The sequence below is a fragment of the Hirundo rustica genome, chromosome 14 (genome assembly GCF_015227805.2).
Source record: "Hirundo rustica isolate bHirRus1 chromosome 14, bHirRus1.pri.v3, whole genome shotgun sequence".
NCBI classification, from domain to species: Eukaryota; Metazoa; Chordata; class Aves; order Passeriformes; family Hirundinidae; genus Hirundo; species Hirundo rustica.
Window position 1 is genome coordinate 11,077,753 of NC_053463.1, and position 25,960 is coordinate 11,103,712.

The window sequence follows — 25,960 nt, forward strand, 5'->3', positions numbered from 1 at the left end:
AATTCAGTACAGACTCGATGTACTAAAGTTTGCATGCAGTCAATCCACAGCTTACAGAGTCTTGAAATTTCCTTTGTGTTATTTCCTGTGTTTTTTCTGAATTACCTCCTTTACAAAGAATTAAATCTTTCAGATTTAACTTTTTTTTTTAATACTAAACTGCAGCTTTGAGAAAGGTATGTAAATAGCTCAAGGAACCCTTCTGACAGCTCCTCTTCCCTTAGACTGAACTTGGCACCGACCAAGCCAAAGGCAATTGTAGGGCATGCTGGCACAACCTCAGGTGCTACAGCCCTGAGAAGAAGAGCACCTCACAGTTCAAATCAGCTAATTCAGACAGTTTGCTTCTATTGTGTGGCAGAGGATCTGACACACTAAATACTCAAAATTTTGATCACCAATGAGAATACCACATATTGTATTAATACAGAACTACACTGCAGACCAGTGCAGAATTGCCATCATTAGCTATGTGTGCCAAATCAAAACATTCAGTCCCTCAAACTTGTCTGTGAAATCACACACAGGACACTTACAGGTTTGTTTTCTGTATGTAATTTGTGGAAAAGAGCAGTTTTTGCTTGGAAAGATAGTTTAAGCTTCAACAGAAGTAATTCCCAAGCCTTCTACCTCTGAAGTCATGCTGTACAGTTTTTTACCCAGTTCTTCATCTTTTAATTACTTAAAAGGGGAAAACTTCCAGTTTAAGGACTAACATTGCCAAACCAAAGCAGACGCTGCTGCCTGACACTTGGTGTCACACCATGTAACAGGACACAGTTATCAAACAGAAACCAAAGAACTCAGATCTTTGCAACTGAAATTCCTGTGGCAATACATCTGAAGAAACAACTGGAACTTAAACTCTACAGTCAGCTTCTCCTAACCCTTTCATTTAAAAGGCTAGACAGCACTTAAGATCTTTAGACTGATTTAACGAGAACAAAGCAATTAACATTTACATTTCCAAAGTACTAATTGCAAAGTGATCAAGAAACATTCTTTCACAGTCATGAGACAGGCTTTACAAGTAAGAAGCCCTAGGAGCAGTTGTGCCTATATTTTGTCAACCATTCTATATTGACACCTGCTGACCATTTCTTCTGACTAGTCAGTTTTACTGTATCACAACTTCATGCATTAGTTGGCCAAGTATATATATATATATATATATATATATATATATATATATAAAAAATGTAAGCGTGTATTAGTTGGCCAAATAAACCCAGGATTTCAGTCAGATCTCTTCTTCAAGAACTTAACAGAGTAGCTGCATGTATTTTATCTATACATATGTTATATATATGTGCCTGTATCTGTACACATACACATTTACAAAACTCAAGTACTAGGCTGCTCATGTCTGCTGAAAGAAGCTTTCAGAAATTCCTTCAGAGCACAAAAAGGTTTCTGCCTTTTTAGACATGTGCAAGGGAATGAAGTGTCTAGAGTTGTAAACAACTGTGGAAGAAGCCTGGTGCACTGGAACGATGCCCCTGTGACTACTGGCCCAGGAAAGACGCCATGGGGTCATCAGGTCTCTGCCGTTTCATTCTGTAGGCCTCCATCTCCTCTTCTGTTGGCTCCCTGGCTTCATACTGGCTGTTGTACGGCCTCTTCCTCTCATCCAGCTGCATGATTTCTTTGATGTGGAGAAGTCGAGCCTCTTCAGCATTTAGAGCCTGAAGTGAGAGCAAAGGGAATCAAAAATTTGACATTGAAAGTTAAACAAAAAAAAATGAAGGTTTGTCATATTCTTAGATGATGGACAAGGAGCAAGCACAAGGGTGGGATAAGCAATGCACATCTGGCCCACACACAGCACATTTCACTTAATGCCCATTTTTTAGTGTTTAACATAAAATGATGGTAAAATGCTATTTAGTAAACAAGACACTTCCATCTCTTTCCAAATGTCAAAATCAAGTAAGAAACTCACAGGATTTACCTAAAATATGATCGTGATCTAGCTAGTACAAATGAATTATTCGTTATTTTTCGTTATATGTTTGGAGTTTTAGTTTTTAAATGCTTTGTGCTATCTCATTCCTCAAACTACTACTGTTGCTACTGGAAAAGAAGCTGCATCTGTACCCTGCTTTAATTAACCATGGTTTTAATAGGTTTCCTCTCAGAGTTGCTGTGCCCACGGGAGCACACCACTGCTCAGCAGTGGATGGCCAGGGGCAAGGATTTATGACATCAGCTGTGAGACTGGGCCGAGCCTGGGATACAAAGTGTTAGGGTAAGATTTGACACTGCCTTTGATCTCTCCATCTTTCCTCAATACACAGATCATTGTGTTCTGTAGTGTCTTTTATAGACCTACAGGTGTAACAGATGCCTAGACATGAAATGTTCTAAGTCATCTAAATTAAGTCTTTCAAAACTAAATATTTATTGAAGGTTTGCCTGAGGAATAGGGGATGGACTTTAGAACATCTAACAGCATTTTAAATTTAATTTAGCTCAAAATTAGCATCAAACTATCCCATAGTATATCAATAAGAACTACATAAAACTGATGCTGTAAAATATATCATGTTTCTTTTGCCACAAAGCCACTGAAGATTATAGTGCACCTTTTTTAGTTTTTCTTGCTTCTTTTTCTCTTCACCCTCACTGTCGGAATTTGAGCTCTTCTTGTGCTTCTTCTTTTTCTTCTCCTTCTGTTTCTCTTGGTGGATCTGTAAGGTGGGAAATAAATTACTGTTATGACTCAACTTGCCAAAATTAATAATGTCCAAACCACCAAATCCAAACTTGTATTAATGCTGAGAGCTTAGTTTTCAATGGAGATGTTAATGTTCTAACAATGCAGTCTAGTAATTTTCAGGCTTATCATGACTCTACAGAATTTTGTAGTTAAAATGCTGAGGAGAAGTATTTGTCTTCCTGAGAAAGGGAAACATCCTACCTCCATCAGTGTTTTGGGTTTTGTCATGTGTTCTTCCTCCTCAGGCTGCTCTTCCATTAAACTTGCCTCTGTATTCTATACAATAGACAAGAACAAGGATGCCCTGTTACCGACCACATCTGAGAGGGGAAGGACAAAAAAAATCCCACAAATTGCTAAAAAACCAACCTCCCCCAAAAAGCAAAAGCCTAAACCTTAAGTAAGGAATATAAATACATTTTTAGCTCTTTCCATACGAATAAACAAGAGAATACTTACAGCAATTTCTTTCCCAGCTTCTCCTGTACAGTAGGAGTACTTGACAAAGGAGTGACAGCACCTGTAACCCCACTTGCCTTCTTTCCAGTACGAACCCCAAATGCACTGCAAGAGAACACACCATACAGCTATTCCTGTACCAGGCAGGCCAGAATTTACTCCTGAGCTGACATCCTGGTAAGTAAATTACTGAAACAGTCCAAAAGGAAGCTAAGAGAAATACTTTTGCTATTTTACTTTTGCTATTTTACAGGTACACTGTCAAAAAAGAGAACCACAACAAGACGTGGTCAACTTATATTCAAAGTGGAAGGCAAATAGAGTAACTTCCTCTCTAGTTTAAGATTGCCATGGCAACTTTTCAAATTCACATCACAACTATGACAATTTGAAGTTTCACCCTAGCAGAAAAGGGAGAGTGTCACAGTGAGACAGGAAAAATATATTTTGTGAATTAATAATACTGTACTGCATCCTAATGTACCTCCAATGGGATGGTATTTAATTTTCAAAAATGCTGATGCAACCTAGGACTTACTGTATGGTTGTTGATCTTCACATCCTCTTCATACTTAGAACAAGCAATAGCTTTCTCCTGTCCTTTGATGACTGTTCCATGCCTAGAATACTCCACATAATCTTCTGTTTGAGCTAACAGAAGTTCAGCTGGAGGGGCATCTAAATGTTCTTGTCCTCCATACTAAAATGCAAATAGAAATTACATATAATAGTTTTGAAAAAACACCAGCTTTTATATAGTTAAGCAAACATTTCAGAAACAGAACCTTTGGTACCTTGTCAAGAAGGCATGGAAGTAGAAACAGTTCAATCTTTAGTGAAGAGTTAAGACAGAAATACATCATCTCCTTATGGCCTCTGTGGTGCCTTTTGGTGTTTAGTTTTGTGGGGGTTTTGGTGTATGTGTGGTCTTTTGTTGTGGTTCTTTGTTTGTTTTTATTTTGTTTTATGCTTGGAGGATGACAAGTGATACTTCTCACTCAAAGCAGAAAAACTCTTGAGACCAAGCCAAACAGCCTGGGTACAACCAGAGCAATACTTCCTGTCCCCCTACCAACTTGAATGCTGACATAGTTAGAATCTAAATGGATTATTTAGCTCTTTTTCAGTTGTCCAAGAAACAAGTTGCAAAATATAAAATAAGTATTTATCTAAAAGACTGTACCCAAAATTTGAATCAGAAAGAAATTCAGATTTCTTCAGTGGAGAAATTCTGACAGTTAAAGGAGGAGCCCCCAATAATTGATGAAATAGTGTGTATAAATATAAAAATATTTTAAGTCTAAGCTGCTGAGAACAGCTGATGCCCTCTCACACAGGATTAGTAATCTGACTTGTTCCCCAAGACCCAGACTTCAAACTCAACAGAATTTCTATTAAATAAACCCAAATGCCTATTACCTTCTCTAGGATGCTTTCTTTCTGCTGTGCCTTGAAATCTTCTTTTTTCACTTTGAAAGATTTATAAAGGAGCTCTAGTTTTGTAGGGTCCGCTTGCAGATGAACTTCAGAGCCTTTGTCATAAGCCTCCCAGGCAAACACTGTGTACACACACAAGATTCTACTCAATACTTACTCTAAAACTGACATACACATTCCAATTACATTCTTTAAATCTGGAGCAATCTGAAAGAAGGTATTTGTCTACAAAGATTTACTTATTTCTCTTTTGCAAGAAAGCAGTATTGTTAAGTATTTTAAGTCAATTTCCTTCAAAAAACCCCAAACCCCACTTACGCTGAGTCTGTGCCATTGAAATGGTATCGCCTGTGTAGCGAACGAAGTTGTCACCTGCATAACCAACTCTGCAGAAAAGAACACAATTCTTAGCATTTGTTATGTGATTTCCTTTTATACAAACAGAAGTGCAACAGACAAGTAAGAGTTAAGAACAGAAGAAGGTGCATTCAACTTCAAGTATGAAACAAAAACCCACGCTCCCTGTAAAGCCATGAAAGCATTAGGCAGCCACTCAAAAACTGTGATGTCTGTGTTCACAGGGACACATGACACAGACTTGAAGTTCTGTCTGAGATGCCAAGCACTAAAAGTTAAACTTAGACCTAGTTACACAATAAATATGCATCTACAGTCTGTGATATTCCAGCACAGTGATTCTCATTTCCAGATTTTCGACTCTTCAATCCAGACCCGGCATATTTGGCTGAGTTAAAGAAAGCCTGGACAGCTTTACTGCTCTCTGTAAAGCTGAGACACTTGTGCACAGCCCTTGAAGAGATGCACAGTCAGCACATGAAACACACACTGAGGATCAAATAATGCTAGCAATCCAATTCCCCACTCTTTCACCTTCCCTAAGCCACTCTGAAAAATTTTCGGTCTGCAAAGCTGTGGCAGAAACTTAAATTCAACAAAGGTCAATTTATGACTTGAGAGAAGCAAAAGCATCTGCATCTAGAAAAAAGAACTGACTGGCAGTGCTCTAGCTGGGGGTAAGGAGAGGTGGAAAGAGCATTATTTGCTGTCATTTAGGTACTGCCATTCTATTTTAGGCAACGAGCTAATCCAATTACTGTTCTCTGAATTCGTTTTCCTCACAGTCTGTCTGCTCTGAATGTTCCCAGCACAAGTCAAGTGTCTGACTCGGGGTTTAAGGGAGCCAAGTGTGCAGCCAAAAGCCAGCCTATAGCAGCTTTAATTAAATTATCTACACAATGCCAAAACTTTCACACCTTTTCTATGCAGAATCCATTAATATAGGAGATCTTACTCCTAATACTAATATTTGGTAAGGTACCACAAACACATCATGTTAGTCTCCAGAATCAAGAAACAAAGGATAAAGTTTAAGATTTGGTTACTGAAATACTTTACATAAATATAATTATTGTTTACAGGCATCACCTCTAGATGCAGCAGTGCCCTGGCCCTTGTACAGATAATTACACTTAACCACGGTCCACATGTCCCTGAAGATAAGGATCAGTCAGTATTACAAAAATACCACTTTTATACACGAAACCAAAATGTGTTCCTAAATAAAACAGAGTTTTTCCAGGTTTACTAATACATGTATACATAACTGACTAGAGATTCATTAGCTAAAGGACATACAGGTAAAAGAAAACATAACACTATTAATCTCAGTTTTAAGAATTTTGTTGGATATACAAGCATGACCTCATTTTTACTTACTCATCTGGATTCTTGCCTGTGTTGGCATAAGGGTTCTCCCTCATTGCTCTTGTTTTGGGATCATAATAAGCAGAGTTTGGATCTAGATTCCTCAAGTACTGGGAGGAAAAAAAAAAAGATACTTAATATTTATGATTTTAAAATAAGTTAGGTTACTCCTGCATCCTCCAGTTTCGATGTTTTAAGAAGTTCTATCCATGCAAAAGGATGATCTTGGTGAAGTCATAACATGTGCAGGAATAGAGCTGAGAATAGACCTTAACTTCCAAACTCCAAGACCCATAAACAAAGTCATTAACAACTGAACGTGTAATTTGTTGAAATTAACTCCCAAGAATACAGAAGAACATCTGTACAGAATTCTTTACTCACTTTAGCAATATCTTCTCGAATACGTAAATTTCGGACTGTGATGCGTCTTTTAGAATCAAAGTTCTGCCCAGGCATATCAATGTCATCTGCGTATTTATCTTCATCTTCATCTTCACTGTTATGATCTCTTTCCTGAGGAGAAATGGAAAATTTCTAACTAAAAGAGTTCCTTCACTCTGGAGACATGTACAAGAATCTGATTTTTGTGGTTTCCTTAAAATTCTGCAATCCCTGTAGTTACAATGTGGCACAGTTTACCTGGGCTTAAGTGTGCTCTTAGGCTAATCTAACTTTCAACACTTCAGAAGCATTCTTGTAAAAAAATTTTCACTTCCTTCTATGAAAATAGTTATTAGAACATAACTATGATGATATTAAGAAAACAGTTATTTCGGTCAAAATATACCACATTAAAATCTAGTTAAAAATCTAGTGCTTGCATCTCTAAGGTTTGACAACACATAGGAATTAAAACAAAAAGCCTCTTCATGAAATCCAGCAACCTCTGCCCAAAGAAGAGGTAGGCAGTGGCATGGACACAACATTCAAACCCTTGTGCCACCCTTGTTTTACTGTTCCACTACTACAGGTTCTTTCTTTGCCCATGGTGTCATACAGTGGGTAATCATCTTACTGTCTGTGAATTTGATTCCTCTTCTCCCCACTGGTGTCTTGGGGAGTTCTGCAGCAAACAAAGAGCACATCAGCAGAGAAGACAAGATAGTGGAAAAAAGCAAGATGGCAGGGATACAAAGGGCAATCAAAGCAGAGCTTCGTGCTGGATACAAAATACAATTTACCACTGGCCCCAAATGCAGAAACACTGCTACATAACATTCTACGAAAATGCTCTTAGCTGTCTCTGTGACACACACATGTTGGAGAAGTTTTCACTGTATTCCCAACAAAATTTCCAGTTCTTTTCAAGAACACCAAATTCTAAAACTGTTGCTGTTATATAGAGCATGTTATGCCTTTGAACACTGAGGATTTAGACTATAACACTTCACATCATGTAAATGTAACCAAGTTTCAACTCCGAAAGCTTAAAAAAGCATTAAGGAGATATGTATTCAAGAATTTAGTCAAGATTTACAGGAATACTAAGTACGAAACAGAAGACAGAATTTAAGTTCGACAAACACAGCCAGATTTAATTTTTTTACCCTGCTTAGTCTTTAACTAAAAAATACTTGCAGCAGTAAAGATGGGAACAGCTGTGAGCCCTGGAACACAGACCAGCAACTGGCCAGCACTGACTATGCAAATCAGGACCAGTCCTCTCCCTCAGACACAGTTCCTAAATTTCGAACACACTTTTCTTCTTACAGTTCCATTTTATAAGCAGTAGGGATACAGAAGCCAACAGTATTTGCTCCATAAAACAGGCACAAAAAGGAAGAATCTCTTCTGTTGGGGAGGTCAAAGCACTGGTTTGGGCTGGGTGGCAGATCGAGGTCACTGTGCCATCTAGTGACAAGCCACGAGGGGACAGCACAGCCTCTGCAAGGAGGCTTTTCTGAAAAACCTACTCTTGACCAGCAGCAGTCTCTATTTTTTCCCTATTTTGTAAGTCACAGTGATTTTATCTTAAACCAATTTGTTTCTTCTTGAAGAAACACCTTCCTATTCCAATTTATATTACACATTACTAAATCAATGCACAGTCATCACCTCACCACTAGTCAGACTGTACCAATCTTTAAATATGAGAAAAGCATTTCAGTATATGAAAAAAAATTACTACATGGAAAACAAGCTCTTCTGACCCCAAATTCCATGCCATTAATTTCAGGAGCAGTAACAATCACACAGAATTTCTGCATATAAGGGGAACACAAAGCAATTCTCATTTGAAAGAAGTTGCTTCAAGTTCTTGAGTGTGACACAGAACATGCTGGTGCTAGGAAAACCTTTAAATTACTGAAGGGCATAAAACACAATAGCAGACCCTGTATAGAGAGTCAAAAGAGTCAGAAAGTAGAAATAATCTGTTTTATATTTATTCAGCCTAAGCAAAAATAAATTAGGTAGGTTTACTTACCACTTGCTCCAGCTTCCCTGATGCCAGCTCCTCCTGAAGCTTCTGGGCTTTCAGGGTACGTTTGGCCTGTGCAGCACGAAAATACATTTGTTTAAATATTTCTTTTTAGCACCAGCTCTAATATCAACAGAGCACAATCCAAGTGTCCCTCCTCCCAGCCCAGCCACACCAAACACTAACTCTCTCCCCAGTAAATCACAGCACCTACGTACCAAATCAACCTTGGAATATTCCTCAACAATCTTCATGTGCTCCTCGGGGTTATAACCATTCCACCGGTCTCGCTTCCCGTCGTAATCAAACATCAGCTGAGGCTGCACGTGTTCATCTGGGGCAATGTTCATCCCTGTATATTTTGCTCCAACTTTCCTGGGTCTCTGAAAGAAAAAAAATGATGGTTAGATCAGTGCATTAGGTTACTCACTTACATATTTAAAAATACCATCAATCAAGCTCCTCTAAAGCAAGTTAAATTCAGTGCTGTGGATTGCAAATAAATGCAGGTTGTTCTGCACTTTTATGTAGAACAACTGACTTCAAACCCCATAAATTCTTGTTTGTATTTTCTACTATTAAGAAAGCAATTAAAACAGTTTCTGGGGGCAGTTTACCTCCATGCAGTCTTTCTTCTTGTGTGTCAGTGCCCCGCAGTTCTCACAGGCTCCTTTGCGGTACCTGGTGGCCACAGCGTGCTGAGAGGAAACACAAGGGCAGATTCACACAAGGGTTCCCAATAACAAGCTCACATTTTCACTACCACTCAAGTGTGTCTCCCTCAAAGCCCAAACATGTTTAGCTTATCACCAGACTCTGTAATTTGCCTGTTGAATAAAAAATTCCCACCCCTCTCAAAAGCACATAATCAGAAATCTTCCTCATGTAATCCACCCAAATCCTTATTTCATGAGGAAAACATTTTGCATACCTCCTGAACTCCTCGTTTGTACCAATCTCCAGAGGAGTTATACTGTTTCTGTTTCTCTGGCTGAGGTCTCTGATGCTTTAGAGTGGGTCTTTTAGAAGGATCTATGTACCAGGGTACCGAGGAGATGTACTGAGGAATATGAGGGTTGATGTCTCTGTAAAAGATGTTGTACAGTGAACAAATGGCACAGGGAAAAAACCCAAAACAACTTCGTCTAACAAACAACCTTCACGTTAAAGCTCAAGTGCTTTGGGAGTAGTAATACATAATGAAGCTTTAAAACAAATTCTCAGTTTTACAAACACAGAGATTTTGTTGCCACCTAATCACCTGACTTCAAATCTACTGGCTTATTCTGTGTATTGCTACTGAGCAAAAAAAAATAGCAACATTTCTCTTCTCAGAATCAACAAGCCCTGTAAAATCAAGAGAGGGAGGCAACAGATGAGGTACACAGTAAAGAGCCCTGTACTATGTTTTGCCCACCTTTAAAGTACCATGTGCTATTAGCTTCATGGATTGGAGTTTTTAGCACAACTGTCAGTAGCTGACAGAGGATAAACACTGAACCTACATTTTTGCAGAAAATATCTGATGACTGGAATATTAAAAGACAAAGTTCAACTATTGAATCCTACAGTAACTCACACTGAAATCACGTGCTACCCTGGCAATTGTTCTGTAACCACAACAGGAAAAGACATTTTTCCTCAGCAGCTTTAGAATAACCACAGCTTTAGTAAAACATACTTTCCCTCTTCATCCACTTCAGCTGGTGCATTTCCTAGTTTTCTCTGTTCTTCTAATTCTTTCTTTTTCCTCCAATCCTCCCTTGTCATCTTCTTTGGTTCCTCCAGGCTCACATCATTTGCCCCTCCTGCAGGAGGGGCGTTCGCTACCGCACCTGAGGCCATTTGAGCTTTCTTCCTTAGCAGAAAAAACCCTAGAAGACAAAAGAAAAGCCTTACAGATCAACATCCTCTGACATCACAGCTCTTCAACGTGACTTTGTGCCACACAGTGAAATGAGCTAACTCAGAATTTTGCATTCCTGACATACCTCTGTCCTGAAAAAGAAGCCCCAATGCCGAAAACACAAAATTCCCTTATTGTTTACGTGTGACCTGGGCCTGCGCGTACCCCGGAAGGGACGCGAGCGAACGACCGCGGGGGAGCCGCGCCAGGCCCGGGCACAGGCGCGGGCGGGGGACACACCAGCACTTGCTCGGAGCCTACAGAAGCCACCCTCTCGAATCCCGATCCCAATCCCGATCCCTCTCGAATCCCGGTCCCGGTCCCCCATCGTCCTTACCTGCTAGGCCGCAGCGCCGCCCCACAATGCCCCGCGGCTCCGCTCACTTCCGGGACGGAGCCAGCTCCCTATGCCCGCCCCGCCCCGCCCCTAAGCTCTCGTGCGGCGGCGTGCGCGCGGCGCCGTCAGCCAATCGGCTGCTGCGCGTGGGTCGAAGCGGCCAATGGGCGGCTCGGGGCCGGTTTAAAAGGTGGCGCCGTTGGACGGGACGGTGTTCTCATATGTTTGAGAGCTATTTGGACTTTGCCGTTCCGAGCTTTCTTGTGCTGTCGCTTTCTGAGGTGAGCTGAGGGTTCGGGGGTAGGGCTGGCCTGGGGCTGCGAATCTTGCTTCAAGCTGTACAGAGAATAGGAGTTTCGAGGGGTTTGCAGCGCAAGTCTGGTAAGGAGCTGCTGGGGGGTGGGCGTGCCCAGCCTGGAGAAGAGGAGGCTTAGGAGAGGCCTTATCGGTAGCTGCTGTCACCTGAAAGGAGGTGCAGCCAGGCGGAGATCGGTGTTTTCTCTCAGGCAGCTAGCAGGAGGACAAAAAGAAACGGCATCAAGCTATGGTGGGGGGATTTTAGTTGGCAATTAGAAAGAATTCCTGTCAGTGATGCCTAAGAAGCCTAACATGAAACAGAAACTGAACAGAGCTAGAGAATAAAATAGGTGTTTATTGAAGGGCCTCCTAGGATCCACCTTGGGCGGGACAGGAGCCAGAGACCAAGGCTGCACCCACGGTGGACAAGAATGGTGACGAAATGGCTGACCCGTTACGAGATCTTACATTTTTATAAGTTTGGGTCCATTTGCATATTGGGGTTTAATTGTCCAATTACAGCTTCAGGTTGTGAGGTCTTATCCTTCTTGTTTTCTCTCTTCAATCCACCGCTGTTTATACTGTTGGGCTGAAAGCTGTCCTTGGTCCTTAGCAGGAAAAGGATTTGTTTTGTCTCCCTGCTCTGTGAAGAGAGCTTACTGGCACTTCATATGCAACTGAAGACTACATCCCTAGGCAGCAGAGAATCTGCAAATATGGAAGCTAAAACTTAGGGCATCATCAGAAAGAGTGGTTTGACGTTAGAACGGGCTGTTTGGGGAGGTGATGGAGTCACTGTCCCTGGAGGTCCTTAAGGAAAGGCTGGCTGTGGCACTCAGTGCCGTGATGTGCTTGGGATGGTGGTGTTTAGGTTGGACTCAATTATTTGGAGATCTTTTCCAGCCTCACTAACTGATTCTGAGTTTTCCTGCAGACCTTTTTAAAGAGGAATTGCTTGCTCACTTGTGTAACAGCAGTGATGAGCACAATGCAGGAGCACTAATAGTGCCTTCAAACCTGGGGGCCTCTAGCTGAGCTGCTGTATAATGGTGGGGAGTAGGGGTTTGTTCCCCTTGGCTAGAGACCAGTATGTGATAGCTCTTGTTTTTAATGGGGCTTGCTTATAAAGTGTGTTGTGATGAGACAAATGACAAAAAGTGTTTTCCCTTTTCATCTATGGACTCTACAGGGTGTTCTCATCAATTTGAAGATGTCAACTCTGATTTTTGTTGATCAGGAGAATGGTGAACTTCATGCTCCCAGGAGTCAGCTGAAGCTCCATTCAGGATCTTGTATGTATTTGCTGCCCTGAGTCAGTAAGGGACCAAGTGAAGGGTATAAATCACATTTTGTTACTCACTGCTTTTAATGGTAATCGTTTTCTATTCATCAATCCACTTACCCAACCAATTCTTCCAAGCTCAGCAGTTAGTATAAAATTGAAGGTAACTGTGCTTTTGTCATAAGTGTGGCCTATGTGCTACAGATGGTGAACAGTGATTTCCATGACTGCTAGTCTTCCAGCATGTGCATTTATTTAGGCAAGATTTAGTGTTGCTGAAGTTTGCTTTTTTTTTCCCTCCCTCCCCATTACAGCAAAAGTCCCAGCTGAACGAGCACAAGTTAACACTCCACTTCCTAAAAAAGCAATCAGTACTTCTCCGGTCACATCTCACTCTGTCAGAAAGGCTCTTGGAAATGTCAATAAAACTGGAGGAGTTGTGACCAAGATGGATACGATAATACAGAAAAATCAGCCTTGCACTGTGAACCAAGTGAGTACAGCACACTTATGCTGTAAGGGGAAATCTGTAATTTACCTGCTGTTGTGGCTTAACTCTGACATAATTAAGCATCACATGGGTACTCCCTCTCTCCTTAATAGGACAGGAAAAGAGAATTGGAAGGGTGAATGTGAGAAAAATAATAGGCTGAGATTAAGGTAATTTAATAATTAAAAATCTCATGGAAAACAAAACCAGTTCCTTGTCAACAATTGACTAATGCCTTGGCAGTCTCAGAGCAGTGGTAGCCCTGCTTTCCCACCAATGGTCCCTGCTGAGATGTTATGCAGTATGGGATGTCCCTCTGGGGTCAGCTGTCCTGGCTGTGCACCCCCAGCCTTCTTGCTGGTGGGGTTGTGAGAAGCAGAGACGGCCTAGACACTGCTTGGCAATAGCTGAAAAAACTGCTTGTATCAGCGTTGTTTTCATTGTGAATCCAAAACATGGGTTCATAAGGATTGCTAGGAAGAAAAATAACTCTATCCTACCCAAAAGCAGGCCACCTATATAGATGGTTCTAGAGAAAACAGTCTGAGTTAATGTCTTATCCATATCTTAAGAGTTACCTGTTCTAGTGCAGTCATCTCTTACCACCACATATAGTACTGCACCACATAAATTCAGCTGAAACATTTGCCCATTTTCATCTTATTTATGTTGAAGGCATTACAATTTAGGCCTGACTGAGCAAAGTATGACAGGTATGCCTGTCTATGGACCTGAACAGCACAAGAAAGCCACTACAAATGTTCTATAGTAGCTCAAATAATGTTACTTTCTCTTTTTATGACTAACAAAAAAAGACTGGATTAGAAAGCTGCCATACAGTGGCTGAAGAAGATTGGCCAGAAATAGAAAATATGTTTCCTTCGGATCCTCAAGGTAAGAACTATTGATGTATTTATTAAAATTAACAATAAGGCTTTCATGAGTGGTGGCATTGTTCTAAGAATTTGTCCAAGCACCTGTGGCACACAAGCCAGCATTGCATTTCTCATGAGTCCTTTCTGAAATGTAACAGTGCTTGCTGCTTCAGAAATACTTAAATTGGAATGAGGTGGCATTTCTAACAGTAATGGCTGTGCCTCAGATTTGTTATTCTGAGTCTCTTATTGGTGATAGGAAACAAGTTCCAAATATCCATGTATTAGCTTCTTAGTTCATTAAATAGTGACTAGTACACAAGTATTCAAAGGAATACAGAAGAGTGTGTGCCAAGATGATTTGTAATGGAAGAGATTCCTACTGCTGTGGAATATAATAGTTGAAGATGAAACTTCTAAAGCTGTTCTTAGGCCATCCCATTTTCGATATTGTATCTCAGTCCTTCAAAGTGTGTCCTTAAACCTTTCATCTTCATGTGGATGTAAGGGTGTGAAAACTACTGTGCCGAAGACTGTGGTGTTGATGAAACATATATACTTTACTTGCTGGAGTTACTAACGGCTTTACACTATCAGTTTTATTAGGCAGTCTAGGATCAGGGTTGGTGTATGGGATTTCATGGACAACTAAAAGATGTAACTGCAAGTAAACAAGAGGAGATTGTTGTGTTGTTTTAGATTGGCTCCCATTTTATTTAGTCCAGAAGAGTTTGCTGCTTCTGAGGCTACTGCACACTTATTGTCTTTCTCAAACAGACTTTGAGAGTTTTGATGTTCTAGAAGAAGAAGAAAAACTAAGCAATATCAACCTGTCTGGTGTTCCCCTCATGGTATTTGAAAGGACATATGGCAGATGTGTGAACATGGCTCCTTCACCTGTGGAGTTTGAAGAGACTTCATGGGAATCCGGTAAGTGGAAACTTTTAGTTTCAGTATGATTTTCAGTACACACAATGCTCATCAGTGGTTAGGGCAAAAAGTCAGTTGGCGACAGCAGTGAATTGCTGTTGCTGTGTAAACTCCCAGAGCAGTGCACCAGTATCAAGCAGCTTCTGCTGTGTAGTCAAGCTCAGTGTACCTGGCCAACACTGCCAGTTCAGACAATTGTCTGAGTGGTGTTGCTGACTTATGGCTTAACCCAGGTGCAGCCAAGCACCACAACTGCTTATTTGCTCCCCTTCTGTGGGATGGGGAAGAAATCAGAAGATGTGAAAAAACTCATGCTTTGAGATAAAAGCAGTTTTGATAACTAAAGCAAAAACCATGCATTTAAGAAAAGCAAGACAAGGAATTCTTGCAGTTCCCATCAGCAGGCAGGTGTTCAACATCCTCACAACAGCAGGGCTCTGTCACATGCAATGGTGGCTTGGGAAGACAAGTGCCATAACTCCAAATATCCCTCCTTTCTTCTTCCCCCAGCTTTATCTTCTGAGCATGACACCATATGTTCTGGGGTATCCCCTGAGCCCATTGGGGTCAGCTGCTCTAGCTGTGCTCCCTTCCAGATGCTTCAGCACTCCCAGCCTCCTCCTCACTGGTGGGTGAGGAGCAGAAAAGGCCTTGACTCTACTGCTGAGCAGTGCTCACACAACTAAACTATCCCTGAATTATCAATGCTGCTTCCAGCACAAATCCAAAACACAGCCCCTACCAGCCACTGTGAAGAAAATTACCCAGTGAAAAGCAGTACACTGAGCAGTCTTTTGTGGTGCATTGCAAACTGATCAGTTAGGTGGTGTTGACTTATACAGTGAAGCAATATTTCCCTTGTTTATTCAAGAGGTTTATGCTGAGCTGCTGGGAGCTAGCTTATGTTAGTGTGCATTCTGAGTTTGAGAAACTGATTTGATTTATTTCTAACTTGCAGACTTACTACAGTCGACTGCTGACTTCCTTGCTACCCTGGATGAGATCATTGACATGCCACCTCCAAATGCATATATTTAATGTGTGCTCTCGTGTTTCTTTTGAGGTCAAATTTCATTTAATTCTATATTTTAATAAAAGGCTAGTTTAACCTCTATACTATTGTACTTGTCCTTTTTCAGTGAGCCCAAGATGTAGGTGGTAGAATAGAGCTTTGAGGAGGAGGTTATCTGACAAGCAGGTAAAGCAGGGCCTGGATAAGCTTCTAAGCAAGGCATATACACTGTTGTCACCTATATCTAGGAGCTGGTACCTGCTGGTTGGGGAATGTGTGATTGATAGGTTAAAATCCTGACCTCACTGCCTAACTTGATCCATGAAACATGCAGGGGTTTGAACTAATTTGTACTAGTGTAAAGTAAGCACTAGAGCTGGTACTCTTCTGGTATTTTCCCTTTGAACTTGTTTACTCTTCACAGTGGCTAAGGTGGTGTATGTTGGGTTCTTATGCTGCTGTAGACTACTCTACAGAAAAATGCCCATAACTGAGGCACTGAAAGTGGTTACAAAGTGTCCTCACATGGCCTCTTGGTAGGTAAAAATACATTGGTTGGTATGTGAGACCTCAGAACAGTGGTATGAGACGCAGTGTGGGTGTGACATTAACATAAATTTAGGTAGTAACTTTTTGTAGGTACAAACAGACACCTCACTGGGAGAGAGGCACCAGTACTTCATATATGTTATGGAAGTTTATCAGAGATAAAGATCTTTTTTCTTACTTTGAAATATTCACTATGATTAGGAACCTAAATCTCTTGGTACAATCAAATAAACCTTTTGTGCAATGTCCATATGTGTCTATACATGCACATTAAAACATGCTTGTAAAATTTTGTAACAAACTGAACAAGTATTTGCATAATGTTTACAAAGATGATAAATCATTTCGGCTTCACGGGCCTCTTGGCACTGATAGACTTTAATCTTGGAACTCAAATACTTGTTATTTGTGGGGCTGGTGGAATGGGTGTGCAGAAAGATGGGGTGAGTTAAACTTAGGAATATTGGTCTGTCTGCATAGGGGTGCCTACTGCAGTGGTGTAGGAAATAAGATGGTAGTGGTAGGATTAACTAAAATATTTTTGTTTGCTACAGTAAACCTCATCTCAGGCTTTTTTTGCTTTTAGGATTTCTGGCTAATGCAAGTTGAAGATTTTGCTTTTATAAAGCTTAATTTTGTAAACATTCATTAGAAGGTTCCACTTGTTTCAGCTGGCTTTTATTTTCCTCATCTCATTTACTTTTCAACTCCTCTGACTGAGTTTAAGGGGAGATGCACATTCCTGCGACTTTCTGGGACAAAGCTGTGGTGAGACTCCATCAGTGGATGGAGTTTCCTGCCCTTGGTGACTCCAAGAGTTACCAGTCTTCTCTTTTGGAAGGTGCTGTCTTCTTTGGAAAACGTAAACTCACAGCCTCAGAGCTGCAAGCCTGCTTGGTGTCAGGCCATGAAGTCACTGCTGCTGACACAGGAGCACTGAGAATTTTGTTGCTTCAGGCAGGTGTTTACACTGATGTCTAAAAACATCGACATCCTTAACTGCTTTATTGCTGCTATAACACACCAACTCTTTATACTCACCAAGTTTTATTTTCTCTTGGGATATCAGCAATACTGACTTGGGCAACTTGAATTTGAAATGCTCTTTGAGCACTTTCTTCCACAACAGCTGTCTTACTAAAAACTGCTTCTAATGTTTGAGTTTACTTGCTTGATCATCTTATGCTTCCTGCAAAGATCTGAGATATTGGGAATTTTAAATGCATGGCTGCGATGAAAATGGATCCTTGTGTGGTGGCTGCCTTTAATAGACATCATGGGTACACAACTGGGAGCTCAGGATTGTAAAGAAATGCACAGAGTAAGGACCTTTTCAGCTGGTTATCACTCTGCAAAGGAACTGTTCTGTGAGTTACTTTAGCCCTTACCTGAACTTCTGTAAGGAGAATTTGGAGATGAAAACACATGAAAACAATCTCTTAGCAGGCTCAGTAAAGTTACTTGAGTGCGCATCAGATAATCCATCCTCTGTGCATGTTCTGGCAGTGGGTGGCACCATGGTAACAGCCTTCTTAGAGCTTCTCCTGCATCCCCCAGTCGGTGCTGTGGTGGTGCATGCCTTTGGTACCTCCACACACGGTGTAGGTGGCTTCAATGGCCTCAGCTCCTCATTAACAGGAAATAGAGGGTAAGAGTGGGCACTGAGGAATTCAGTGCCTTTACCCTGTGGCTACAGGGAACAGTCTGTCAGCCAAGCACTTCTTATCTTCCCTCTTTAAAAAAAAACAGAAATGAGAAGCCTGGAGGCAATTGGGCTCTCCAGGGTTAGTAAAGCCACAAATCTCATAACTTTGTTTCACTGCACTTTTACTGGTGCTAGTGAAATACTGTAGTAGAAATACAATAATGCCCTCTTAAGTATCTCTAGGGTGATACTGTGCTCTGAGAGACTCAGGCACTGACTCCCTCAACATGGCTGTAATGAGGTTTATATAGAGGTTATACACAGAATATATATTTAGTATCTGGTTGGGATCTAAATGTGTGTCAGATCCAAGTTATTTTTGCATATAACTTTGCGAAGCATGTGAGAAAAGTGTTTTTTATAAATTTACTTCTAAATGCAGTCTGGGAAAAGATTAAAGCATGGTGGGCCTGTTGTGCTCAAACGACATACAAAGTCAGAGGAGGAAAAATTGTGTATTACATTTGGTCACAGTTTTGGAGACAGGCACACAACTCAACACACCGGTCATGTGACAACATGAAAATTAGTTAAAGTTCTTGGGTTTGGTGTTGTATGTGTGGTAGGAAGGTTTGTTGGGTGAACCTCATGCAGTGGAGATAGAATTGGATGTTGGCACACCAACAGTGAGAGGATGATGTCACTGAGTGTTAGCACTTGGATCATTTGGGATGGCTGTGAAAAGATCAAGTGACCTCAGCAATAGCTTGTGTGGAGCTGTGATGGACCAGGAGCAGAGGGCTAACTGCAGGTCTGACACATCTGACAGCTCTTGCTGCAAGGAGTTCGGGGCGCTAAAGGAGCCGGGGCTAAAGCAGCGCCCTGGACCGAGCCCTGGGATCCGTGGGTGGCAGGGGGATGCGAGGGATGCTGGGGCCCTGGCAGCCAGGCTTGTGTGGCCGCAGGAGCATGGCACAGGGTGGGCAGGCTGCAGCAATCCGGGTGTGACACGGGTCCCAGAGACAGAGCTCTCCTCGATGCGGAATGCAGAGCCTTGTCTTCCCGCAAGGCAAAGCCAGACCCTTTCTTCAAAACGCAGGCAGACCTTTCCCTGTGAGCAGTGCCAGGGCGGTGGCTGCGCAATTGTGGAGGCAGCAGTTTGTTACTTTGTTTGTAACGTTTGTTACTTTTCTTTCCACAGCTGCTCAAATTTCTTCGGACTTCTATGCAAGGTGCCGTATTATTAGTCTGGGATGCTGAATGTTAGTGGGTTTTAGGAAAAATCTGTGGAAATAATCACTTTGCCTGGAGTGTTTTTCCCAGCTGTGCGTGTGCCCTTCAGAAGGTGGAGGGGAGATGAGCCATTCCTCAGTGCAGCGCAGGGGAGATCGGGCTGAGCTGGGGCCATGAAGTGCAAGTCTTGCTGGTCTTTCCTCTCTGGTACGCTCTGCGCTGTGCACAGAGACACAGCCCAAATGTCCCGGCTCTGCAGCAAGGGATGTTCCTGGGACTGTTGCAGGGAAATCCCAACTGCAGGGTGAACACGCAGCCTGTGAATGGATACTGTGGCCAGTCTCCTTCCGAAATGGCTTGGGAGGTGTGAGCAGTCCGTGTGTCAGAGGTGCCTGCGTGGCCTGAGGAGCAGCACTCAACACGTGTGCTGGGCAGGGACACAGAGGTGTTTGAGAGGCATGGGCTGCGCACAGGGCAGGTCGCAGCAGGCACAGACACCCTCTGTGCTGGAATGTCCCCATCTGGGAACATTTGCTTTCAGTAGATCTGATTTCCAGAATAGGGGTGTTTTCTTTGGCAGTTGTTTCAGTGCAGGTTCTTCAAAGTCTCTATGACTCAGTTTTGGATAAGAACAAAAACAAGAGAAAACAGAGTTTGAATCTGCTATTATTTGGGTTCAGTTTTCTTTAAGCCAGGTGACCAAAATCATTCTAGCTTCAAGAATCAATAAATTAACATCACGTTTAAGTAACCTATCCATCTGGTTCTTTAATCAAATTAAGGTGCTGCTGGATTTATTAGTTCAGGGGATTTTGCATTTCATTCAGCATAATAGCACCCTCCTTTTAAAAATACAATTAACCACAATTGGGTTTCTGTACCTGCTGCTTGTGAAAACTCCAGGCAAGAGTAATAAGTTGTCATTTTCTCTCATGGATTCTGCTCATTTTCAGGGAATGTATAAAGTTCTGTTCACCTGAACATATCCAGTAGCAAGCAGCTCTTTTCTCTGACCTTCTCAGCTTAAAAGTTTTGTCTATATGGTCTTCTTCCTAAGGCTGTTTAGGCATTGTCTAGTCCTGGTCCATCACATTCCTTCTTAAATAATACACAACTTTTGAGAGCTGTTTTTAGCATCTGTGTGATCCTTTGTTGGGGGTAGAGCCTATTATGTTTCATCTCCTGGATTTTGTGAAGGAGCTTATAAATTTTTTTAAGGTATTTAAAATTGTCAGTTAATGAGTCCCCTTATTATGAAACCAAGACTTATAATTCCAAAGCTGACGTACAAAACCTTGCTATGTAAACTAGTTTACAAAACTTCATTTGTAAACACAATGCCCCCTGGTTCCTGGGAGTGTGCTGACCTTTCAAAGCATGCGTGAGAGAAAAAAGCCAAAATGAGAATGGGAACATTCCTGTGGAAAAATGATGCCAACAGCACAAGCACTTTTCTAAGAATGATTATTGCACTGGAAGATATTCAAAACTTGCAAGCTGCAACTAGGTTCTGGATTATGCTTTTTACCTTCTACCCAGTCTTGCTCCAGCCTTTTTTTTGTTCAGGTAACAAGTCTTTAACAACTTCTTTCAAGGATTAAGAACCTTCTTAAGTGCTTTCTTCTGTGCTTAGCTTCCCAGGCCTTAGTCTGAGGTTCTTTTGAAACTAGGAAGGATTTGGAAATGCTTTGTGTTGAAATCTAGTTGCTTCGAGGAAGCTCATGTTATTTTTCAGTTGTGCCTTGGTTCCCCCACGTGGTGTGTGTGACCATACTGTGATTCTTAAGTCTTTTGTTATAGTGATTTGACGCTTTACAGAAGATTAATATCAGGAAAAGCAGACAGGGCCTTTCTAGTGCTGGAACCCAGCCAATGCTGTCTGTCATTCTCCAGATTTCTGTTTTTTCAGTTGGAATTAGCATCCTAGTTTTCTGATTAATACAGAGAGCAAAACATCATTTGTCCTCCTAATACCTTCAATAACATGTTTGAAACAGAGGACAACACATTAGGAAGCAGATACATCACCTGTGGAACAGCTTATTCTTTATTCTACACTGTTTAGGAACCTGAAAAAGTTGGTGGGGATTTGTTATCCATGTAGGGTTTCGGTGCTTGTGTGACTGTCCAGGCTTAAAGCCCAAATGTTTTTCCTGGAATTGCATCCTGGAGTGCAACATTATGAGATGGGGAATACTGTCCAGTAAATAGAGGTTAATTTTCAACTCTGCCTGTGTGACTTCACTACCTAGGTTCTATTTTTAGACATAATTTTTGTGCCTGGAGGCACACCTAAAAAAGGTGTGTGGCCTCTTTTGTACCTGTCCCCAAAATGCAGATCCTCAGAACTCCTGCCATAATATGCTGCCAAGCTGTGGTGGCACAGGTGCCTGATGGCTCTTTGGTTTGCTGCAGATGAATTCTCTGATGAACATCTGTTTCTAAGCAAGTAGCCAGAGTTCTCTCTACACCTAAGCTAAGATGCTCCTTGGCCTCCATGTTCTGTGGAGGCTGGTGGGACTGTTTGCAGAGCAATTTTGTCTCATGTGGAATGTGGGCAGAGTGGGATGGCAGCTGAGGAGGAAGCGTTGCTGTTTCTATTTCCAACAGCAAGTGCCTAAATGAGTGCATGAGAGGCCAGGATTCGAATTTCCTGATGCTCGAGGGGACTTGCAATCCCACTGACAGCCAAGCTGTTCTGGAGGACTCTCGTCAGCTGCTCCTGACCAGAACTGCACAGGAGGCCTTGGTGTGCCCGGGCAGGTGTGGGAGGGGATGGGCTGGTGCCTTGGTGGTTAGGGCTGCAAGGAGAGGGCAGGCTGGTTAACAGACAGTCCTCTGGATGGAGAAAATCTTCCCTCCTTTGGGCTGTGGTTGGAGAAAAGGAGTCTCATTTCTTCTCTGTTCCTGCCCTGCTTACGCTTTCTGCTCTCAGGCCCGCTCACTCTGGTTCTGGGTGCCTGGCTCCACGTCTGTGCCTGGCTGTCTGCAGTGGAAGGGGTTGCTCTTTGCTGTCCCTCTTGCTCAGGGCTGACTCACTTCCTGCCTTAGTAACTCATTTGAAACCTTCCTGTTTTCTAACTTCTGACTGCAAAGTGAAGCCGTTTATGAAGCTTGTGGGAGAAATTGTACCGTGCTGCTTTGCATTGCTTTCTTTTCACTTGAGCTGGCTGACAGGGCGGCAGTGGAATCTCTTTACCTATTGAAATGCTGCATTTGTCTCAGGGAGCACTGTTTGTGTCAAGGGCAGGGTGCAGGCAGGCTGAGGACTCGTCCTGGGGAGGGAAGCATCAGAGGAGATGGGGGTCAGGATGCAGGTGTGGGAGCACTTCTCTGGGTTCACTGTGGTTTGTGTGGGGTCTGACTCTGTTGCACTGGCTCTCAGACTCTTGTTTTCACAGATATTAAAGCCAGTCACAGGAAAATAATTAAGATACTGACAAACCTGACTAGAACAACTCTGGCAGGGTTTTAAGGCACTGGGAAAAGCAATCTGTCAAGAGGGACACAGAGCAAAGCTGCAGAGGCTGTGGGCTGTTCTGGCAACACCCCAGCCCTCTGTGGAACTGTGGAACAGGGATAAGAAATATGTGCATGTACATGCACTCAGGTACACAAACAGGCTCTAGGGGGAAGGTGTGAATCTCAGCAGGCATTTCCTACTGGGAACATTTCCCAGTCTATAAAAACATGTCATGGAGGGTGCTGCAGCTCTCCTGTCTTGGCATGTTCCTCCCTCTTTTGTTAGCCCTGTCCACGAGCAGAGTTCTGGCTTCTGGAGGCTGCACAGGTCATCAGGAGTACACAGAAGAGCTATTTCTACTGTCCCCTCTCCTCTCTGCTACCCAGGCATGCCTGACAGCTCTTCAATGCTTGCATAAGAGGTAGGAGCACAGTGTCCTGTTTTATATGCCTGTCCCAGTGGGCGGTGAAATGGCAAATCAATCCTACCTGGCTTGTGATAAGACCACAGCCTTTGTAAACGTGTAAAGTCTGCGTAGGGTGCATGATTTATAAAGTATCTCCTCAGTTTCTCTGTCAGCCCAAACTCTCTTCAATGTATTGGGTATTAAAGCAATGAGACAGAAATCAGAGGGAGAGCTCATCAAATTTAAGTCAATTCAGCTTAAAGAAACCAGACAACTAAAGGCACAAAAGTAAAGAATAATATAAGTACGTGTAATAAGGCTCTGTATCATTGCAAAAGACCCACAGAACTCTCATGGGAAACCAAGTGAAAGTTTGCTTTTAACAGTATTGAAGAAGAAATTCCAGTTTCTTCAAAAGTAATGAGGATTTTGCTGTAGCTTTCAATGGGACTAAGCTCCAGCTCCTGTTGGAATTCGTAACTCATACCTCACTGCCTGTCACAAAGAAATACTCTAAGCAGGGATGAAAGATTTATGAAATCAGGCATGAAATGACTGTATGTCTACTCTGCTTTCTGAAGGCTGTGTTTCTGTGGAAGATATTTTATATACAGGGCACGATTTCTCTTTGATGCCTGCATATTTTATACTTCTGTAAAGATTTTTATTACCTTGAGAGAGGTCCTCTTTTCTGGGAGGACGTTCTCCCTCAGTGGAAGAAGGAAGTCAGCTTCTTCTATTGATAAAGAATACACTGAACAGCAGTAAGTAGAGCAGAGAAGCTGGAACTATCAGGTGGTCTGGCACCTGGGCTGTGATTTAGTGTCCTTAAAACACACTGCATCACCACGCATGTGTTTTGGAGAGTGCTGCACTCAGGTCTGTAGTGTTACCTTGCTTAGCTTAACATAATATTGCCTCAAGAGATTCCAGCCACTCAGGCTGAGATCTAGGCTTCCTGTCAAAAAAGAAATTCAGTTAAGGAAAATTTTCCAGATGAGATGCTAAGATGATAATGTCCTGACTGATGTCAGCTGTCAGGAGCAGCACACAGCATACTGCCAGTCTCTTCCACTCTGTACTAACTTTCTTTTCCTTGCTCCCCCTTTGATCTCTGCATTTGTTTCACAAGCAAAGTGAAGAACCTGTCCTGTCATCCTTTCTCCCTAAAGGCCTCAGAAAATGTTTTGGCTTTAGTGTGCACTTTCCTGCCTTTGCTTGGAAGATGTGCTGAGGACTCTCCACCAAGAGACTTGGGCTCTGTTCAGCTGCTCTCTGCTTGAGGTTATCCAGCTGTGACACATGCACACAATGACACCTACGCTTTGGGACACAGGAACCCTGAATTATCTGTACTTAAAGAACCAGCAAGGATGTACTGCTCAGCAGGGAATGTATTGATTTAGTTCAGTGTGTTTAGCAAAGTTTTTAAATCCAAGACTAGAGTGAGGAGGCATTTTTAAAGTTGTGCGAGTGAGCACTGCAAACACAGCTGAATCCCAGCCTGAGATTTCACTGTTCCTCTCTTCCTGTGCAATGAATCATCCAAATTCATTTAAACATCCTTATTGATAAGTCCTAGTAGAGCCTTGGCTTCTCTGTGCACAAACATGATCCAGGGCAGTATCTGAGAGCTCAGACAATGGTATTTTTTTAGCCCATCAGATCTCTCATGTTGCTGAAAAGCAAAATCCCACTTTCACATACTTTTGGGATTTGTCTTTGTTGTTAAGTATTTTGATGTGGGTATTAAAATGGTGAGTGGTTTTGCATCTGAAACATCTAGTGAATTTAACTTGTGTTTTAGCCTAGTTGAAGATCAGTAAACCAGATCTTGGGATGAAACAAAAGATGGTATGCGTCCTGAGTATTGACATCCTGAACTTCTGTACTTACTCAGAGGAATGTGGTTATTAACAATTAATATCTTTCAAATTTTCCTCTTCTCCAAGGTAGCTGATACATACATGTACATGCTTTTGTGGTAACCCTTGGGGGTGAGTGCAGCAGTAAACATCAGAGCTCCCATGGAAAGCGTTTGATCTTTTTTTTTTTTTTTTTGCACTGGGAGTGTGCTCTCTCTGCTTGCAGACATGCAATACATGGGAAAATGTTCCTAATTGCTTCCAGACTGATAGATGGAGTGCATTTCTTTGTCTTTGGAAGTTGAGTGTGAAGGAGAACCTCCTGGAATGTATCCTAGAAAAGTCCTCTGGCCTGACTGGGATGAAGACAACCAGTGGAGAGGGTGTGATTTCCTGTGGATGAATCCTCACAAAGTACCCATCTGAACTGGAGAGTGGTGGAGATGGTGGAGGTTTACTCTTCCAGGGTTAAATCCACAGGGTTAAATGCTGTCAACCTGTCCTGAGTCTGTGAACAGGGTTTGGAAAAAAATCTGTCTAATGCCTGGTAAATAGGAGTTTCCATGTAACAAAACAAGCCTTGTCCCCTTGCCAGCTTTGCCAGAAAAGCCCATGGGAGTAGGGGGCACCAGAGTTTTAAGCAACCCTTCTCTCTCAGAAACAATCTGCCTCATGTCAATAGTGAACAACATTGGAATGGTGTAAACAATCCGTGCTGTTGCTTCCGCTGTGTTTGTGGATAAATAAAAGCCTTAATTAACCAGACAGCTAATTCCACTCCTTTTTAATAAGCTGAACACACACTCTGAGCATCTTGGTGCAGATGTGGAGAAGCAGATTTGTTTATGCTGGTATCAAACGTCAGCCACATAGTTTTGGATGCCACAGATGTTAGGCTGCAACACTAA

The 25,960-nt window shown here is 42.1% G+C and overlaps 2 protein-coding genes across 4 annotated transcripts; one reads left to right on the forward strand and one right to left on the reverse strand.

The window, feature by feature from the left end:
* Positions 1 to 539: 539 nt before the first annotated feature.
* On the reverse strand, positions 540 to 11,067 carry SLU7 (SLU7 homolog, splicing factor). 3 transcript variants are annotated; one of them, XM_040078440.2, is made up of 16 exons: positions 11,006 to 11,067; positions 10,444 to 10,636; positions 9,694 to 9,847; positions 9,380 to 9,460; positions 8,981 to 9,145; positions 8,769 to 8,834; positions 7,359 to 7,406; positions 6,725 to 6,856; positions 6,353 to 6,450; positions 4,934 to 5,001; positions 4,598 to 4,737; positions 3,717 to 3,878; positions 3,179 to 3,283; positions 2,921 to 2,995; positions 2,586 to 2,690; positions 540 to 1,685 (listed from the first exon to the last, which is right to left on the reverse strand). In XM_040078440.2, the coding sequence occupies exons 2-16, from the start codon at positions 10,605 to 10,607 to the stop codon at positions 1,506 to 1,508; spliced, it is 1,743 nt and encodes a 580-aa protein (XP_039934374.1). In that variant the 5' UTR covers positions 10,608 to 10,636; positions 11,006 to 11,067; the 3' UTR covers positions 540 to 1,505. The 3 variants fall into 3 exon arrangements, with proteins under 3 accessions (XP_039934374.1, XP_039934375.1, XP_058278487.1); XM_040078441.2 differs by lacking the exon at positions 11,006 to 11,067 and adding an exon at positions 10,754 to 10,950; XM_058422504.1 differs by lacking the exons at positions 7,359 to 7,406; positions 11,006 to 11,067 and adding an exon at positions 10,754 to 10,914.
* Positions 11,068 to 11,144: 77 nt separating this feature from the next.
* PTTG1 (PTTG1 regulator of sister chromatid separation, securin) lies at positions 11,145 to 15,993 on the forward strand. The gene is made up of 6 exons (XM_040078383.1): positions 11,145 to 11,286; positions 12,492 to 12,594; positions 12,899 to 13,077; positions 13,890 to 13,968; positions 14,727 to 14,879; positions 15,838 to 15,993. The coding sequence occupies exons 1-6, from the start codon at positions 11,227 to 11,229 to the stop codon at positions 15,915 to 15,917; spliced, it is 654 nt and encodes a 217-aa protein (XP_039934317.1). The 5' UTR covers positions 11,145 to 11,226; the 3' UTR covers positions 15,918 to 15,993.
* The last annotated feature ends 9,967 nt before the right edge of the window (positions 15,994 to 25,960 follow it).

What these genes read in the sequence shown, in the direction of transcription:
- SLU7 (XM_040078440.2), bottom strand. Translation starts at nt 10,607, where the DNA reads ATGGCCTCAGGTGCGGTAGCGAACGCCCCTCCTGCAGGAGGGGCAAAT. An exon ending in GAAGTGGATGAAGAGGGAAA is followed by an intron (nt 9,848 to 10,443) that starts GTATGTTTTACT and finishes CATCTTTTACAG; the next exon opens with AGACATCAACCCTCATATTC. An exon ending in CAGGGAAGCTGGAGCAAGTG is followed by an intron (nt 7,407 to 8,768) that starts GTAAGTAAACCT and finishes TGTTTGCTGCAG; the next exon opens with AACTCCCCAAGACACCAGTG.
- PTTG1 (XM_040078383.1), top strand. Translation starts at nt 11,227, where the DNA reads ATGTTTGAGAGCTATTTGGACTTTGCCGTTCCGAGCTTTCTTGTGCTG. An exon ending in GAAGCTCCATTCAGGATCTT is followed by an intron (nt 12,595 to 12,898) that starts GTATGTATTTGC and finishes TCCCCATTACAG; the next exon opens with CAAAAGTCCCAGCTGAACGA. An exon ending in GTTTCCTTCGGATCCTCAAG is followed by an intron (nt 13,969 to 14,726) that starts GTAAGAACTATT and finishes TTTCTCAAACAG; the next exon opens with ACTTTGAGAGTTTTGATGTT.